General features: G+C 44.6%; 1 protein-coding gene across 12 annotated transcripts in view; it reads left to right on the top strand.

Moving 5' to 3' along the window:
- SPTBN1 (spectrin beta, non-erythrocytic 1) overlaps positions 1-18,565 on the top strand; it is a 213,265-nt gene that overhangs the window by 149,743 nt on the left and 44,957 nt on the right. For all 12 annotated transcript variants that reach the window (XR_016230361.1, XM_051838931.3, XM_089327644.1 and 9 more), the window contains 8 exons: positions 5,671-5,844; positions 9,226-9,317; positions 10,910-10,990; positions 11,349-11,464; positions 14,726-14,838; positions 15,586-15,773; positions 16,752-16,869; positions 17,844-18,002. Coding sequence is in view for 11 of the 12 variants with exons in the window: in XM_051838931.3 (XP_051694891.2) it covers positions 5,671-5,844; positions 9,226-9,317; positions 10,910-10,990; positions 11,349-11,464; positions 14,726-14,838; positions 15,586-15,773; positions 16,752-16,869; positions 17,844-18,002 (1,041 nt within the window). In the remaining variant the exon portion in view is untranslated. The remainder of the gene's footprint in view (positions 1-5,670; positions 5,845-9,225; positions 9,318-10,909; positions 10,991-11,348; positions 11,465-14,725; positions 14,839-15,585; positions 15,774-16,751; positions 16,870-17,843; positions 18,003-18,565) is intronic.

Below are 18,565 nucleotides of genomic sequence, written 5' to 3'. Positions count from 1 at the left end.
GTTGAGCCCATAATTCCCTCTCCACTTTTTAGAAAGTTAGAAAGAATATGGCTTTGGGGATAGAGGTGTGGTAGGTAAAAATACAGACTAGAAGGTGCCTTACAAGACTAGAAGGGGACTTGGGAAGGGGAAACAGGAAAAACTCCTGCGAAAAGAAAAAAGGAGAGGGAAGGAAGGAGAGCAGAGCAGAGCACAGACGGTAGTGTGAAGAGGGGAAGGGAAGCTTTATCAGATGACTTAAAGGAGAATCCATTAAAATAGGCATTTCCTCAGAGGAACTGCCTTCCAGCCCGCAAAACCTGCTGGGCGGTTTTGAGTCTCCTAGGGATCCTTGTCTCCACTTGAATGGCATTTCAGGCTGTCCCATCAGTAGTGGTACAGGGCAGAAATGTGCACGTTGCCGTGGGAATGCGAGCAGCGCCCTGTCATCCTAGGAATCTGATGGTGGTTAAGGGAGGCAAGATAGGCAGCACTCCTTTCCTTGAGGAATGTGCCACTGAAGGAGGCTTCAGAAAGTGTTTATCACTGAGACACCCCCGCGTGCCATTGTGTGTGGCTTTATCCATTGTTATCTCTTCCTATTGAGAACACAAAGGTTAGCAATACAAAAATAGTTCTACAAAACAAAACAAAACAAAAAAGAAAGAAAACTGTCTGCCAGATGGGAAGCTCTTACTTCCCTTCACAAGGAAGACTTTGCCATGCTCTCTTGTATTCTGTGTTCCAGGTTCTTGGTGTATAGTTAAAAAATAAATGAGCTTTGGAGTTGGCCACATGCTGACTAGCTGCGCAGATAACTTCACTTGCTATGAAATGACAAGATTGAGAATTACAGTAATACCGGGGTATTATGAGGATTCACGTGATCACAGCCATAAGCCACGTAATACAGATACACGAACACATGGTCGTTGCTCCATAAATGGCAGCTGGGGGCTTTTAGATCCTAGGAGCTGTACACTCAGACATCACATTTCTGTGGATAGTGTGGAGATCCTTGTCATTTGTTAAAATGTGTTTCCTGTAGTTATTACTGCTTAAACTTGCCCAAGTATTGGGCCCTCAAATGTTTCAGGTGCCCTCTTAGAAGTGAATAGAAGATGTCAGATTTGGTGTATTGATTTGCAGTCTTGATTCTTACTCTTCTTCATGTTCTGCCACCAGAATGTCACCTAACTTCACCATGTTTAGTGTATCCTTTTGTCTTAAGAGGGGGTTAATAGTCCTCTGAAGATGAGTGAGTTTCTGATAAGATGCAATCAAGGGGGCTGGCGCTGTGGCATAGCAGGTAAAGCCGCCAAATGCCGTCATCCCATATAGGCTCCGGTTCAAGTCCCAGCTCCTCTACTTCCTTTCTTTTTTTTTTTTTTTTTAAGATTTTATTTATTTATTTGAGAGGTAAAGTTACAGACAGTGAGAGAGACAGAAAGGTCTTCCTTCTGTTGGTTTACTCCCCAAATGGCCGCAGTGGCCAGAGCTGTGCCAATGCGAAGCCAGGAGCCAGAAGCTTCTTCCAAGTCTCCCACACGGGTGCAGGGACCCAAGCACTTGGGCCATTTTCTACTGCTTTCCCAGGCCATAGCAGAGAGCTGGATGGGAAGAGGAGCAGCCGGGATATGAACCAGTGCCTATATGGGATGCTGGAGCCGCAGGTGGAGGATTGACCTACTGCGCCACAGCGCTGGCCCCAGCTCTTCCACTTCCCATCCAGCCCTCTGTTATGGCCCGGGAAAGCAGCAGAAGGTGGCCCAAGTCCTTGGGCCCTTGTACCCACCTGGGAGACCTGGAAGAAGCTCCTGGCTCCTGGCTTTGGCTCGGTGCAGCTCCAGCTGTGCGGCCAGTTGAAGAGTGAACCAGTGGATGGAAGACTTCCCTACCTCTCTGCCTCTCCTTCCGTCTCTGTGTAACTCTTTCAAATAAATAAGTAAAATCTTTTTTTAAAAAAAATGCAATTAAGGAAAGTGGTTGGAAAATAGAGAGGTAGGACAATGATAAAACAGATCTCCCAGCAACTTCTGCCATGCAGTAGTTTTCCTCGTGAATTACTAGTTGCATAGCAGTAATAATAATATTTACTTAATATCTCTCTGTAAATCATGTTTTCCAGACTTGTTTCCTAATAAGTTTTGAAGTTTATAGTTCTTAAAATGTGAGAAGTCACGAGGGCCACTGTTTGGGCATTTTCACATCCTCTTCCCATCTCACCATGTCCCCCCTCCCTCAGGACACCATCAGCCACATTTTCCTGTGCTTTCTTTTCTCCATAGCCCAGGGTTTGATTTAGTGGTGCAGTGAGAATATTGTCATTATACGAGTGTTTGGGCCTCTTCTCTTCTGGTTTTAACTTGCCTCTCAGTTGATGTATATCAACGTTTCTGGCACTTATTGGCAGAGTTCTCCACCCTCACATGCATTGTCTACATGGAAGCATGTGATTTTAAACAGCTTGAAGCCCAAGTGGCACAGGGAAAGGAGAGAGTCCCTCTCTTTGTTTTAGGGAGTAGAGGAAGAAACTGCTTGAAGGGCCCCTTTGCTGGTAGAGACACATGGGTGCGAGAACATCACGATTGTTTCCCATTTCATGTAGAGCAGCCCTGTGAGATAACTGCAGTATTTATCCCCACTTTATAGATAAACTTGAGAAGTGAAGCACCAATTTGCTAGCAAGTGGGGGAAGTTACCACTGGAACTTGGCCATTAGAATCATTATTCTCTGTAACAAAATTGCCCAACAAAAGCACATTTTGTAGCTCTGGTTTGTCTGTGTGTGTTTGATGTTTTAGAAGATGTGAAGAACAGCAGGGAAATTTTAAGCATGTGTATAAAACGTTAGAGGAAGGAAAGCAGAGCTCCACCCACCCTCTGCCTACCTACCCCTGCGGGAAGATGTTTTCTTCACGGTGGAAATAGCCCCTAAATGTAGGTGGCACACCCACTAGGCAGGTGCACAGACGTTGACACAAGAGGAAAGGAAAAGTCCTCTGAACAGCAGACAGACCTATCCCTGTACCACCATCCTTACCCTCAGCTCAGAGGCAGGTTCTAACCAGAAGTCTCACGCAGTCCAGAAGCCACCTGGATATGAGAAGAATGAAGGGCTGTTGCCGATAGTCACTTTTTCAGCAATGAGGAATGATAGCTGATCTGAGAGATTGTTAGAAAAAATGAAAGAGCCCCCAGGAGAAGCAGACCGCCAAGTTGTGCAGCCTCTTTCCTGGTCCCGCACACACCTTTGTCTCTGTGGAGAAGAGCCTGAAGATGCGGCCTAAGGTGTCTGGCCCCAGATGATGATGGGTGTGCCTTTGAGAGGTTCACCTGTGTCAGCCTGACAGCATCTACAGAATCAAGTCACAGGAGTTTAGATGGAGTGCACTTTTTTTTTTTTTTCTGTTTTGTCTGACCTCTTCCTGCCTCATTGGATTGCCTGGTGGTTTGTTTGTTTGTTTGTTTGTTTTGAAGATCTATTTATTTATTTGAAAGGCAGAGTTAAAGAGAGGCAGAGACACACATGGTGTGAGGGGGCGGATGGAGGGGGGGGGAGAGAGAGAGAGATCTTTCATCTGGTTCATGCCCCAAATGACCGTACAGGCCATAGCTAGGCCGATCCAGAGCCAGGAGCCAGGAGCTTCCTCCAGGTGTCCCACATGGGTACAGGGGCCCAAGAACTTGGGCCATCCTCCAACATTTTTCCAGGTGCATTAACAGGGAACTGGATTGGAAGTGGAGCAGCCAGAACTCAACCCAGTGCCCATATGGGATGGCAGCAGTACAGTCGTCAGCTTTACCCACTACACCACAGTATTGGCCATGATTGCCTGGTTTTGATGTAGTGTTGTCACCTGGCGTAACACAGATAACAAATCCTAGCATTTCCCACATACTTGGATTAAATTAGTTCTGAAGTTTATAAAGAGCAGTCTCCTGCCCACCTCCATCTTTAAGGTTAGAAAGCACCCATAATAAAATGAAGAACTTTACATTTTTAGAGACGTTTCTTTTTCTGTTGCTCTTATTTGAAAATAGAATTTACCACTGTAGTGAGGCCTCTGCTTATAATCTTATTTCATCAGTGTCACAACATATTCTTCAATTATTGCTTGATCTTTTCTGTAGAAGAAAGTAAAAAAAAAATCTAAAACTGAGCATACTTAGAATGGCCACTTGTTACCCAGATAATCTTCCTTTTGGATGTTTCCCATCTAGCAAATAACTGAGGATCTTAACTACAGAGAGAAAAGCAAGTATTAACATAGGATTGACTGCCTCCCTTGGCTGGGTGTGCTCAGGGGCCACACACCTGGCTGGCTTTCTCCCATTCAACAAGTTTACAGCATGGATCAAGCCTGGGTGTTCAATTTGCTATGCACATTCTCTGTGCTTGAAACTGAACCAGAGACTGCGGAGAATACGCAGAAGTCCATAAAGAGCATCATCCCTGACCTCAGAGAGCCCCCACCCAGACGTGCTGGAAGTGATAAGAGCAATACAGGAAACAACAGCAGCATGATGAGATGATGATTCATTCCTGGGCTCTGTGATCAGAGCCGTAAGAGTGTAGTGTTGCAAGGAAAGGAAGTCCCATGAGAACTGAGTGGTTGGAAATGTCTCCAGGATGGAAAGACGTGCCTTGACCTGAGACTTGGAAGGTGGGGCTGGTGTGGGAGCTGGGATGCTTTTGCCGGATGAGCCAGCCTCAGGCCTCCTCCTGTCGCACCAGGTGTGCGCTTCCTTAGCAGTCTATGAGAGGTGGTGACGTGAGCCCAAGGGTAGCCTCTGCTAGAGGGGAGGAATAGGAAGTAGAGGGCAGGGTGGGAAGGATGGAGCCAGGCAGGGGAGGGCATGAGCTTGGGCATGGCACAGTAGATAACAGACCTGTTGAAAGTCTTGTACATATATGCGTAATTGGCATACACACAGGTTGTTTAGTGCGCAGATATAAATGTATTCACTATAGATGTATGCAGTGCATATTTATAGTGGGCACAGTAGAGATGTGGTAGATATATATGTAGCATATACACATAAAATTGTCCTTCTGAGGACTCCTTTTAGATTGTGATACAAAGGAAGGAATGTGTGGGCTGGGCTGTTCAAATGAGACAACTCCATATTTTCCCCTTTTTCTTTCTTTTGGCAAGTCTCAGGCTTTGATTTGACTCTTCAGCCACACACCTCACAAAACCACCACTTGGAAATTCAGCTTTAGTGATGTGTCCCTTGTTTTCATTTTGAGCCAAACCTTAGCAAAGATCCCAGAGCAAGGAACAAACCTATGATTAAATTTAAAGTCATCAGAAAATGCTCCAGACATTTTGCCATGCATCTGCAAAAAAAAAAAGAGAGTGTGGACAGCGACATAGCATTGAAAAACCCTCTTAAAACTGTGTTCTCCTTTTTCTGAATGTATAGTTCTATGCCAATTTGTAAATTGTGTAGCTTCCACAATTAAGCAAATCTATCCGAGAAGAAATCTGTTACCATCTCCTTATAAACTTTCCTAAGACTGTTAGATAAATGCGGTTCTTGGGCCAAATGAGTGCACATGGGGTTCACAGTGTTGGTTAAGGTGGGAGGGCTGCGTGAACCGGCGTGCGTGGCTCTGCCTATAATGTGGGCCTGCCTCTGCCTTGTTTGATGATCTGTTTCCACCTCTGCTCTCCCCCTCTCTAGCCTAAACCCACGAAGGGGCGAATGCGCATCCACTGTCTGGAGAACGTAGACAAGGCCCTTCAGTTCCTGAAGGAGCAGAGAGTCCATCTTGAGAACATGGGGTCCCACGACATTGTGGATGGGAACCACCGGCTGACACTCGGCCTCATCTGGACCATCATCCTGCGCTTCCAGGTGAGGCACTTGGCCCAGGGTGGTCGGCCCCCTGGTGTGAGCATCCCCATACAGTTGGCCTCCTTCCAGAGGGCCCAGGAAGGCCTCATCTCGGTCAAGTGTGCAGAGCCCTGTGTCCCTTGCTGTCCTGTAGGCCTGTGGGTGCTGCTACATTCTTCTGCAGTCACTCATCCCTGGAAGCTGTGGTCCTCCTGTCAGATGTGACCCACTGGCGCTGTGTGTGCTTCCAGGCTGCGCACGACTGCGCTGACACCTTGAGATGTGTGGTCTGGGCCGCTCAGCTTTCAAGAGCAAAGAGACAAGCCTGTGGCTGAGGCTGGCTCACTAACATGAGACTGAACCTCACCAAGCTGTGCCATGTGTTACAGAATATGTTTAAGAGAAGCCACTTAGGGCTTTGGTACGTGTGTGGGCTCCCTTCTCACCTTCACTTTCTCCGTTGAATGTGAAGAATCGTCTTCAGGGAGAAAGCACAAATGTCTTATGTTTGTTTGAGCTGAGGATGGTTTTGCAGTACCTGGCTGGTGGAAAGGCTGTAGGTACACAAATATTTTGAGCCAGAAGGTGTCCTCAAGGTCATTATGTCCAGTTCTGCTTTATGAGGAAACCCGAGAACCCAAGGGAAGTTTGGAGCCTTGCCCAGGAGTCCACAGCCAGTCAAGGCTTCACTGGGTGTTTCTGACCCCACAAGTGTGATCTCGGTGTTTCAGAACTGGGCTACACCTCCCACCCGGTGACTGGCTCTGCCTGCAGGCACACACTCGGGAAGCTCCCGCTTTTCAGTTACCATTTGAAATGTGGGCACGTAGTGTCAGGTGACTGCAAACAGATACGCTAACAGTGCTGTCTCCTTGGTGACTGATCCCTCTGCCCCTCCGTCCTCTGCTGCCCTTTTGATAAAGATCTTGCTGATTTTTCTGGGTAAATAAAAATCTCACACGACAAAAGGAAAATGGAAAATCAAATTTATAGCCGTCTTTGTTTTCTGCTGAAACTCTGAAATCAGCCTTCCCCCTCTCACTTCCCCTGGGATCAGACTTGAGTTTTAGTGCCCTCAGGCGTGGCTGGGAGGAAGGCTACAGTGGAGTTAGCTGGAGTTAGCAGAAAGAGATGCCCCCGAGTGGCTGGCTTCCAAACCAGCTGATGTCGCATGCCCAATGCTGCAGAAAAGCTGCTTAGTAATTCAGGTTCCCGGGACAGCTCCAGCGATTCTAATTAGTAGGCTTGAGGAGGGAGCCACTGTGGGAAGTGGCATTGTCACGGGAGGTAGTTACAACAATCAAGGGGCATATTCTCCTCCTCCACTCCACCCCCCCAGAACTCTAAGGCAGGTTTCTGTCATCTAGTTCCTGAGTGGCAACAGAGGCATTGCCATTAAATTCAGTAATTAACTGCTCTCAGTATGTGTTCTAATGGAGCTGAAATGAGCAGGACATTCCTAGAGCTCCATTCCAGTTTTGCAGAGTAAAATATTGTATTTCTGTCGCCTCTGGCCTGTAGTGGTCAGAGCATGGAAGGGTATCCTGCTCATGGCTTGTCAGTGGGTCAGTGCTCATGTCAGGGGAGCTGGCACACACAGCACCTTTTTCAGGATTCTCAGCGTGAATTGGGTTGAGTCATTGACTAATTAGCTTCCTGCCAGCTTTCCTTTTTCTATACTTCAACCTATAAATGCTGATGCGTACTTTCTCCCTTTCCTTTGAGGCAAGAAGCATGGGCTGCTGGTGTTACTGCATGGCCTGCAGTGTTGGTGTCTTACATGACTCTGCTTCCTCCAGCAGCTTTATTAAATCGTCACCTGTTCCACAAATACGTGTTGATTCTGTGTCAGCCGGCGCCCAGCACATGTTCTGTCTCCTTGGTGAAATTTTTCTATGTGTCTACAGAGGTCTCTTCTTCCCAGCTCCTGAATATAATTCTTAAGTTGTGTGTGTGTGTGTATTCGTTCATGTCGTGTTCTCCCCATAGCTCCCAGGATATGACCTGTCCTGCATATGCATAGTAGATACCCATTAAATACTTGATGGTGACTCATAGGTTTTTACTTGCTGGTTATTTAGCATGAATTGTGGCGAAAGGAACTGGCAGTCTTGGAGTCTGCCTGGTCTAAACAGTTGAATTCTTCTTTCAGAATGCTTTAGAAAGGGATACCCGTATTGCCACAGAAGTGTAGGAAAACTGGCACAGTTCTAGCCTGCTTTTCCTTGCATGAGGATTAGTCATTCTATATCCATTTTTTGCACATGAGCTAATGATTATAATTGAGTTTGGAGCTTATGCAAATTCAGACATCCTATTCTTACCACATTAAGAGTATAGTTATTTTGCTTCCTAGTTGAAAGCTTCTAGCTTTTAATATTATAATTTGGTAGTTTGTCCCTCTGCTCTTTTTCAAAAAGAATATGGGAAGTTTTTGTAGATTGAGTGGACAGAGATATCATGGGGCCAGAGCAGAGAAGCTTGGGATTGGAGTGGTTAGTGCTGGGAAGTGACAGATGACCTGGGCCAACACCATTCATTCCCAGCCTGTATCCTATATTGTTTATAAGAAAGGAAATTAAAGACAAAAAGATATTCAGAGTACTAAATTCTAAAGTCACATAACTGGTATCTGGCTGCTCATCCAAGAAATACCATTGCTGAGCACCATGTCATTTATGAAGCTCAGCACTTCATGTTCATTGTCACATTTAAGTACACAACAGTACTGTGAGGTAGCCGCTGGTAGCTGTTGCTATTCCTCAGATGGGAAGGCTGAGGATCTCAACCAGGGACATACAATAGGTGGTAGAACCTCTGTTCACACCCAGGCCGGGCCTGACATTGGTGCCAGGAGCCCAGGTATGTTGTATAATGCATAAAGACACGCTGCCCCTGGGGGACTCACAAACGCAGACCATGGGAGCGTAGCATTCAAGTGTACTTTTTCTCTGGGAGTTTGGGTCCACTTTCAGGAAATGGTACACACAGTGTTCTCACCATTGAAGTTGCACCCCGATAAAAACAATGTTTGGTTTTGAAAATTTGAACTTAATATTTCTCTGGGGCCTGGTGAGGCTGCAGGTGTCTGCTGTGTGAACCACTGTGGTCTCTCTCAGGGCCAGAAGTGACCTCCCCCAGGTGCTGGAAAGCCAGGCAGGTAGCCCACCTTCCCTGTAGCCTCATGTCTGTGCACAGTAGAAAACCAAGTTGTGGCTGATGTTTCTGAGGTGAGCCCTAACTTCAGGAAACAGTTTTCATTGACACCTAGTGCAGGTAGTCTGCAGGGCAGGGCTTTGATTGAAAATTAACTGTTTATATTTGTGTAGCCCTGTCTTCTTCAGTGGCTCTTGATAGGCAGCTGACCCATTTATATATCTACTATTTATTTGTAAATCTTAGATCCAGGATATCAGTGTGGAAACTGAAGACAACAAAGAGAAGAAATCTGCCAAGGATGCATTGCTGTTGTGGTGCCAGATGAAGACAGCTGGGTGAGTGTGAACTCAAGGGTATCGTGGCTGCTGCTTCCAGGGCTGAGTTCCACTGTGGTTCGTCACTTAGAAGGTGTTGACAGGTATCTTTTCCACTGGTTGCATTGAGAAGTCTTGTTACTTCGTAAGCAGTCGATAGGCTGACATGTCAGCTAGTTCTCAGAGTAGAAGGAGTTCTGATTTATATTTTGAATCTGTCATGTCTCTAAAATCAGTTCCTTTCTCTTTTTAAGGAAACCCTATAAAGGCAGATATTTGGTGCACTAATTAAGATAGCACTTGGGATGTCTGCATCCCATATCAGAATGCCTAGGACTGAGTCCTGGCTGTGCTTCCAGTTCCAGCTTCCTGCTGATGCTTAGCCTGGAGGCAGCAGGTGATGGCTCAAATAGTGGGGTCCTTGCCACCAATATGGGAAACCCTGATTATAGGCTCCAGGCTTTAGCCTGGTCTAGCCCCAGCCACTGCAGGCAAATAAATAAAAATAAATCACAACGAGCTGAAGAAATCTCAAAGAGCCTTGTATTTTGAATTTTAAAATCCAGAAAGCATTTTCAAGAATCACATCTATGACATTAACAATGCAGTTATGAGTTTTTTCCTCCCTTTCATTTCTGCCATTTTGGGGAGCTTTACACAGTAAACTTAAATGAATAATCTTTGGACATTATCCGTCTCCATTTTCCTTTTCTGAGGGTACTTCAAAAAGTTCATGAAAAATAGAATTAAAAGTTGTTTATTTTGTTTTTTTATAATAGAAATTTCCATGTACCTTTAGAGACCCCTTAATGTTCTTTCACTGAAATTTTAATGAAGATATTTTTATAGAACTGCATCTTTTCTATTGCTCACGAAAATTGTCAGGGCTCAGCTGATGTGAAACCTGTAAGTTCTCAGATTTGTTTAGGGCCAGAGATACTTGATGAGAACTAGTTTTATATCGGATTAGAGAGTTACTGTCAAAACTACTTTGAAAATGAAGATGTAAGTGTAATGAACATGAAGTGAGGAAACTGTACCTTATGACCCAATTAGGAGATCAAGTAAGGTCAGTAAGGTATGAATCAATTCAGGCACTAAGTTTTTAATTTTCAGGATGGTGTAGAATAGCCAGTTCATTGCGAGGTGGTTTTCAAATGGCATTTTTTTTCACACAGATACTTGTTCTTCAAAAGTTCATCCAACTAAAAGATAGGAAAAAAGAAAGCTGATTGTCACACAACCAGGTCAATTCAGATCTTGGTGACAGCAGGTGCTAATGTCCTGATGAGTGGAGTAGGAAGCCAGTGGAAGCAGAGACCTCTGATGGGCCTAGGTCGTGGCCGCTTCCTAAGACTAGCGTTTTAAATGCAGGGCGCAGTTCATATCTTTTGTGAGATTGAATAAGTGAGAAAAACCACATGGATGTACATTGTATTTGTATTTCATAGCAAGTTGAAATTGAGGGGATGCTTTCTCCTTGCTGATGTTCACTATTCACTATCTTGGATTTCACAATGCTTGCAAACTTTTTTTTAACACCACATTTAGCAAAAGTAGAAGCCTTTATTTAATAATTTTGTTGCTTTTCTCTTGTGCTTTGTCCTTGGCAGGTACCCCAATGTCAACATTCATAATTTCACCACTAGCTGGAGGGACGGCATGGCCTTCAACGCACTGATACACAAACACCGGTAGGTTGGGTGGCATCACGCTGACAGTAGTGAGGCAGAGTGTTGCCATTCTGTAGGACATCTGGGTGGCTTTTGATGTTTATATTCACTGCCTTAGATGGTGGGAATTCCAGCATTCCCTATAACAGGGAGAATATGGAAATTCCCTCAAAGAAGTAAACAAGTTTGTGCATTATCTTCTGTTCTTTTAATAACCTTTGAAGTGTTTATTTAAGGATCAGACTTCATTGTCTGCTGACTGCATAGTCTCATAGAGTTTTACTCAACTAAATGGTTAGGTTAACATCTTTGGAGTAATAATGTGTCACTGGTTACATGATTTGTTTCCAAGCCATGATTTTTATTGTGTTCTGCCCAGGCCCGACCTGATAGATTTTGACAAACTAAAGAAATCCAATGCACACTACAATCTGCAGAATGCGTTTAACCTGGCAGAGCAGCACCTCGGCCTCACTAAATTGTTGGACCCTGAAGGTAAGGACTAGGGGATAAAATGTAGCACTTTCACATCAGTGTTGTTTTATCTGCTTTTATCAAAGGAACAGGGACTTAATTTTGGTTAGGGGAATTACTTGAGGATTTGTGGAAAGGGTGACATTGGGAAAAAAGATAAATATGGTTTAAATCCAGTCTGAAGGAGCAGACATTCTAGGCAGAGGAACTTGCGTGATCAGAGGCACAGAACCAGTAAAGAGGAAGGCACCCTCAGGGACTGAGGAGGACTCAGTGGGAATGGGACGAAACAGAAGAGGGTACCACTGGAAAGGTGGATCGGGCCCACCGACTACAACTTTAAAGGTTGTTTAGCAGATAGTTGAGAGTCATTGACAGTTCTTGACATTGGTGTTCAAAATAGGTTGGTATGAGCCCTCAACAGATGCTGTTGACTGGCGTTCATCCAAAGGTGAGGATCCAAATGCCTTGGAATGAGCAGAGCCTGAGACAGAGGCCTTATTAGAAGACTGTGCTATTTGCCAGTGAAAGGTGCCTGCAGAAAAGAGAGACGTATGGGTGGCAGAAGGGCCAGCAGTCAATAGTCTCTGCTTATGTCTGAGTGTCCCATTTTCTGTGTGGAACCCATCTCGCTTCTACCGTGGATCCCCACACCAGGACCCCAGAGCCTGATATCAGGTGGACAGACAGGGAGCTGACTTTCAAGGGGCAGTCCCCTAGGTTTGTTGCTTAAAATCCTAATTGTAGGCTTCCATTTAGCAAGATTTCTCATAAGAACTTTTTCTAATTTTGAGAAGCATTTAAAATACAGAAAATTTGTTTGTAGTGCTGCAAGTTTATAGATCCTCCCAGCTGTGAGCAAGTAACAGGGAAAGAAAAAAACTGTAGTATGTGAGTGGAAGTTTAAAGTTCTTACAAATATAGTACAGGAAGTTTAACTCCTCAAGGGCAGATTGAGGTCATGAGGCAGCCAAGCAGACTTCTCGCTGTTTTCCAGTGCATCAGATTGGCTGATATATTCACTACAGAAAAGGCTGTGATAAAATTATCTTTGTGCTAACCCATTAAATGATTCTTTTCATTATAAACATAAAACTAAAATGTCTTGAGTTGCAGTAAATCTCCAGCTTAACCCCTACCTCTCTCTGGGAAAAATTTTTCCTTAGACCTAGCTCTTTGTGCTTTGATAAAGAACCTTTATTTTTCTCCTGTCACAGTGACAACATTTTTTAATAACTTGCTCATTTTATTAATCTTTTTAATGACTGCCCAGTATGAATAGGGGATTGATGACTCCTGGATCACAAGACATGGAGCTAAAAAAGGAGGCTGATATCACTTGATTGTTAGTTATCCGTAGCTATTGTTAGTTGTCCAGTGCCTCAAGTTGTCTGCAGATAAGTTAAAAAAGAAAGGTTTTGCCTGCCTTTGTTTCCAGTTATGACAACATTTTGTGTTGATTTGCATACAGGATTGGCAGTTTTTTCTGATTGCCATTCTGTCCATTGGGCATAGTTTGATGGGATTGAACATACATAGGAGGAGCATGGTGTGGCAACAGTAGCTGTGGTTCTGGCTGAGCTGTCATTGGCTGCCTGCTGACCCCAGGCAGGGAGCATCCCAGTCCTGTGCCCCAGTGTTCTCAGGTTTAAAATAAGAGAAGCAGTCTTGCCTTACACAGGGCTGTTGGGGTAGAAATGAAGGTGTGTATATGAATGTTCATTAAGAAAGAGCCTTTGATACATGAGTTAAAAGCTATCATGGATCTTCTCTTCCCAGTGTATCCCAGGTTGACTGCCTCACTCAGTTTTACCATTACCCCAGACTACCATTTTCATTCACTTGCTCCCTCTCTTTGTTGACTACTCAACTTTGTGCAAGACAACACACCAGGAATTTGGAAAGCGAAGTGGCACAGGGTGTTGCTAAGACAAGATTCTTAGTCTCAGGAACTAAGTCTTATAAGGCAAATAAAACATGCATAAATATAAGTAATTAGAGTTTCTGGCAGAAAGTAGGCTGTGAGTCCATTTAAACAAAGTCTAAGGGAACGCAGGTGGGAGGTGGTAATTCCAGCTATAGGGACCAATAACAGCTATATCAGAGTGGGGAATTTTGACCTAGACCACAAAAGATACTAAGAAGTCAGTGAGGTAGAGAAGGCCGTTTTCGGCCAAGGGAAATTGTGAGTAAAAGAAGTGTATTGGAAATTGTGGGGTGTGTATGGGGAATAATGAATAGTCAGGTTTGGTTCAGATACAAGTGTGTAGTGCCGGGGCCGGCGCTGTGGCTCACTTGGTTAATCCTCTGCCTGCGGCACCGGCATCCCATATGGGCGCTGGATTCTGTCCCAGTTGCTCCTCTTCCAGGCCAGCTCTCTGCTGTGGCCCGGGAAGGCAGTGGAGGATGGCCCAGGCGTTTGGGCTCCTGCACCCACATGGGAGACCAGGAAGAAGCACCTGGATTCTGGCTTTGGATCGGCGCAGTGCCCACCGTAGTGACCATTTGGGGAGTGAACCAACGGAAGGAAGACCTTTCTCTCTGTCTCTCTCACTGTCTATAACTCTACCTATCAAAAAAAAGTATGTAGTGCCGAGAAGTTGCAGGCTATGGAATTAGAACTATCTGGAGTAATACTTGGCGTGATGAATACTGAGGAATGGACAGATAGGGAAAAAAGAGGGGAAATTGTAGCCAGATTCTAGAGGACTAGAGGGCTTACACTTGATACTTCAGATTGAATGACAGTTTTGAGCTGGAGGAAGTGTCTTCCCAGCTATGCTTCTGGAAGATCAGTCTAGGTGCACCGATTGAAGTGGGCAGTAGGAAAACTAAGGGAGAGAGCCGTTGTTTCAGGTCTGGTTGTGTCAGTGACTGGGCCGGTCAGAACCATGCATGACAGTAAGGATTCTATGACTGACTGAACATGACTAACAAGGAGATAAAGATGTCCCAAGACTGTGTGATCAGGGGAGATTCTGGTGCCGTAGGTAGAAATGAGAACTCAAGAACACAAGCCCATTTTGGCGTAGAGGGAAGCCAGTAAGGAACATACCATGTCTGGAGAAGGCATTTTATGAATATTCGTGTGTTAAATGGATGACTGAGATGACTTCCTCCTCATTATCCTTGCAATCAATGCAGTGCTGGCCAAACTCTGTTTTAAAAATATGAAGATGCTGGACTGTTCAGTGTGGTAGATAGTTCTGAGTTGTTCCTGCTGCCTGAATGGTGGCCCTGTGAGTGAGTGGTCCTCTCAACAGCGTCTTCTCTGGGTTACAGATATCAGTGTGGACCACCCTGATGAGAAGTCCATCATCACCTACGTGGTGACTTACTACCACTACTTCTCTAAGATGAAGGCCTTGGCTGTTGAAGGAAAACGAATCGGAAAGGTGAGCTCACACCAGTTCTGTGAGACTTCATTAGGTTCACGTCTTACTGTGCTTCCACTGAGCACCTGGTTCCCCTGAGCATGTACAACGTGCCGCAGCAGAGACACCAGCTTGCAGTGGGCTCTCCAAGTCGTGGTATTAGGTAGGAATGTCTTCATCCCAACAGCAATGGGAGGAAGGAGGGGTGGCTGAAATATTTAAGTGTTGGAGAAGAATCTCAGACCCGGAAGCTCCCCCTCTCCTCAACTTCCCAGAAAACTGTGTATTAAAAATCTTAGGTTGAGTTGGCCAGTGTCCTGGGCAGTTAGAAAGACTGCTCAGTTGTATTGTTTTTACTTCTCACTTAGCTGATGCTCACATGCCACATACCTCCACCCAGATGGTATTGTAGTCTCCGAGTGGTAGAATGGAAGATCCATGGGAACAGGACCAAACGAGAGTCCTTTTTGTTTCTGTAGCAGTCGGTGGAGATTAGGCTACAAGAAGTCATTCAGAATCTCTGCCTGGAGTTTGGGAGGTTACCGAACCAGTTATAGTTGAGTTAAGCTGTCATTATTCACAAGTGTTAGCCACAGTCTGGGTGCCTAATAACAAATGGTTCCTTGAGTTAAAATGCTGTGCTGAAGTAGTGTGGACCTGTTTCCAAGCTTGTCATTAGTGTGCATGTGCTCATGTAAGGTTGCTGTCATGTTTTCCTTACATGGGGATATGATCCTGCTTTTCAGTTTTTCTAATGATTATTTACAGGTGCTTGACAATGCTATTGAAACAGAAAAAATGATTGAAAAGTATGAATCACTTGCCTCTGACCTCCTGGAGTGGATTGAACAAACCATCATTATTCTGAACAACCGCAAATTTGCCAATTCGCTAGTCGGGGTTCAACAACAGCTTCAGGCATTCAACACTTACCGCACTGTGGAGAAACCACCCAAGTAAGACACAAATAGTAATGCATGACCATTGATAAGGGAAGCGAGTTCCTTGCAGCCAGCAGACCCCATTTTCCAGCTCCTCTGACCTCATCCCTTCATGGAATTCCTCTCACCAGCGGCCTACACTCCCTTTCATTTGATTCTGTTTTACTGAGATGTTACAAGCTGTGCCCTTTCTGAGTCCTTTCCAGTTTAAATGAGCCGGTGACGTAAAGTGTGCATGAGAATACTAAGAAATGATACACGTCCCCAACATGTTACCAAAACCTGTGTTTCCAGTGTTTGCTTCAGAATTCCTTGTTTTTTGGATCATAGAGAATTAGCAGATTAAATGTGTTGTATAAATCCATAGGTGGACCTAAGGCAGCAACCTGTAATGAGGCCCCTAAGGATGTGTAGCCGAATCTGTAAATATTAGCCGTGTTAGATAAAGACCATAGTTGGATGTCAGTTCAAGTCCAGTTTTGCCTCGCCCTTGAAATGGTTGAATAAGGTTTGTTTATCTTCTCTCTTAGTCCAAAATCATTGTTTTTTTGAAAACCCCCACTCCCCCACTCGGTTGCAGCCTCCTTGGTAATGTCTCTGAAACCCATGGAAAAATAAACTAAGTAGATAGTCCAAATAATCTATGTTGAATGCATTCAGCCATGCTTTCTGAATGAAGTCCTTCATCCAGGACTTACAGTTTAAATCTTGAATGAGGTGATTAATAGGAGAGTGCTGTGGACCCTTGAAACCCTCAAATGTAAATCTCAGCAGCAACAACCAACCACAGAAACATTCAAGGTCTTGGAACCCAGTAACTAGCCCTCTGCTATCTTAACATGAATTTCACACAAATCAGACCCAAGATGAATGGCTTTTAAAATTGTGTGGCTGTACGAAATGTTTTTTCTTCCAGTGGCAAATCAGTTTTTCTCCTTGAAGAAATAAAATACAGTAAATAATCCATGCGTGGCTGTTTTTTTCTGTGCTTAGATTTACCGAGAAGGGGAACCTGGAAGTGCTGCTTTTCACAATTCAGAGCAAGATGAGGGCCAACAACCAGAAGGTCTACATGCCCCGGGAGGGGAAGCTCATCTCTGATATCAACAAGGTAAAGTAGACACATCCCATCCCATACTGTCCCTGACCTTCTCCCAGGCTTCAGGTACCATCTTGGTCTTGACTGCTAAAAAGACAGGAGACTGGGATGGTGTGTGCCTTTCAGCTGAATCACTGAATGGCAGATGGTCAAGCTAATACTTAGAGCAGTCCAGCCATTGGAGTTTCTTCAGGGCAGTGGTAGGTTTTCCTGTCTTAGACTATTTGCCTTGTTACTTGGACCTCTTTCCTGTTTATTCCTCATCTATGTAAGACAGTCAACTCACACATCTTTAAACCACAGGCAAGAACAACTTGAGACCATACTTCACATATTTGGAATCTCCAGAGGTTGTGGGGCTTAGGGTGTGGAACAGTTGCCTTTATCATGCCTAGCATATCTGCAGTTATAGGATTTCATCAGGGACATAATTTCCAGCTCGAAATTTGAAAAATCCAGAACTCTGTGTTCTGTTGTGCACTTAAATTCTTTTGAGTGGAATCTTTGGATTTTTTTTAATATGAAGTTAGATATATTTCGTAGGAATAAATATAATGTGGAAAAGTGGTCAGGAGTTTGTAAGAAATACTCAGGTAGATAAACTAAAGACAAATGGCTCAGGGTGGAGTTAATGGGGGAGTAATAACATTTATTTTAGAAAAGCTGCTTTGTTTTTATATAATCACAACTTTTAAAAGATCATTAATTCCTTTCAAAGTGAGAGGTTTGTAATTTCATTATGTTGCTGTATATCTGCAGTGCTTTGTTTTTCTAGTACAACACAGGATCTTTAGATTTAGATAAGGGAGCATGTTCCCATGAGGCCACATTAAGAGAATTTTGGTTTTTTTCTCAAGTCATTGAGGGTGGGAACAGGATTTTCCTTTCAAGTTCTTGGTTCTTTTTGAGAAACACTAGCTGTCAGCTATGGCCGCAAGGGCTCCTTGAACGTTGCCGGAAACCCTTTTTTCTCCCCATTTCCGTAGGCCTGGGAAAGACTGGAAAAAGCAGAACACGAGAGAGAACTGGCCCTGCGGAACGAGCTCATCAGACAGGAGAAACTGGAACAGCTCGCCCGCAGATTTGATCGCAAGGCAGCTATGAGGGAGACTTGGCTGAGCGAAAACCAGCGGCTGGTGTCCCAGGTCCTGCCCTCCACGTTACTCATGAGTCCATTCCTGGGGTGGCCCAGGAGCAGAAACTAGCTGAGGGGCACAGGTTCACAGGACAGCTGCTCATCAGCACTAGGCATTCAGGAGTAGCTGTCAAGTCATCTTGCCTACTTCCTGGAAGAGGATGTTTATAGCTTCTAATATACTTTCTCTTCCATTTATCTAACATTTCATAGATTTCGAAGCACAGTTTATTTAGAGACAGTGATTGTGTGTGAACTGCTCCCATTTCTCCTTAGTCTTTGACCAACCAACTCTTCAGAGCAGTTAAGACTATCATGAGATCAACACAAGTGACCTCTTTTTTTGTGTGACTTCACCATAACCTGTCACCTGCTCCAGTCTCTGAAGTCAGAAACTAGATGGGAGCCGGGTCCCTCTGGAAAAATGGGAAGTTGCTGGTTTGCTTTTGGGAGGGCACCAGAGTTCAAGCACAGAATGTTAAGGATCCCAGGGAAGGTAGAGACCAGTGGGGTATGGGGCCTGGGAGTCTGACCTGGCTCTGTTCTGTTTCTTTCACTTCTGTTGGATGGCTT

The sequence above is a fragment of the Oryctolagus cuniculus genome, chromosome 2 (assembly GCF_051225735.1).
Source record: "Oryctolagus cuniculus isolate XC-2025 breed Fujian yellow rabbit chromosome 2, ASM5122573v1, whole genome shotgun sequence".
Lineage (NCBI taxonomy): Eukaryota > Metazoa > Chordata > Mammalia > Lagomorpha > Leporidae > Oryctolagus > Oryctolagus cuniculus.
The sequence above is the reverse complement of the archived record's forward strand: the minus strand, read 5'-3'. Positions and strand labels throughout refer to the sequence as shown.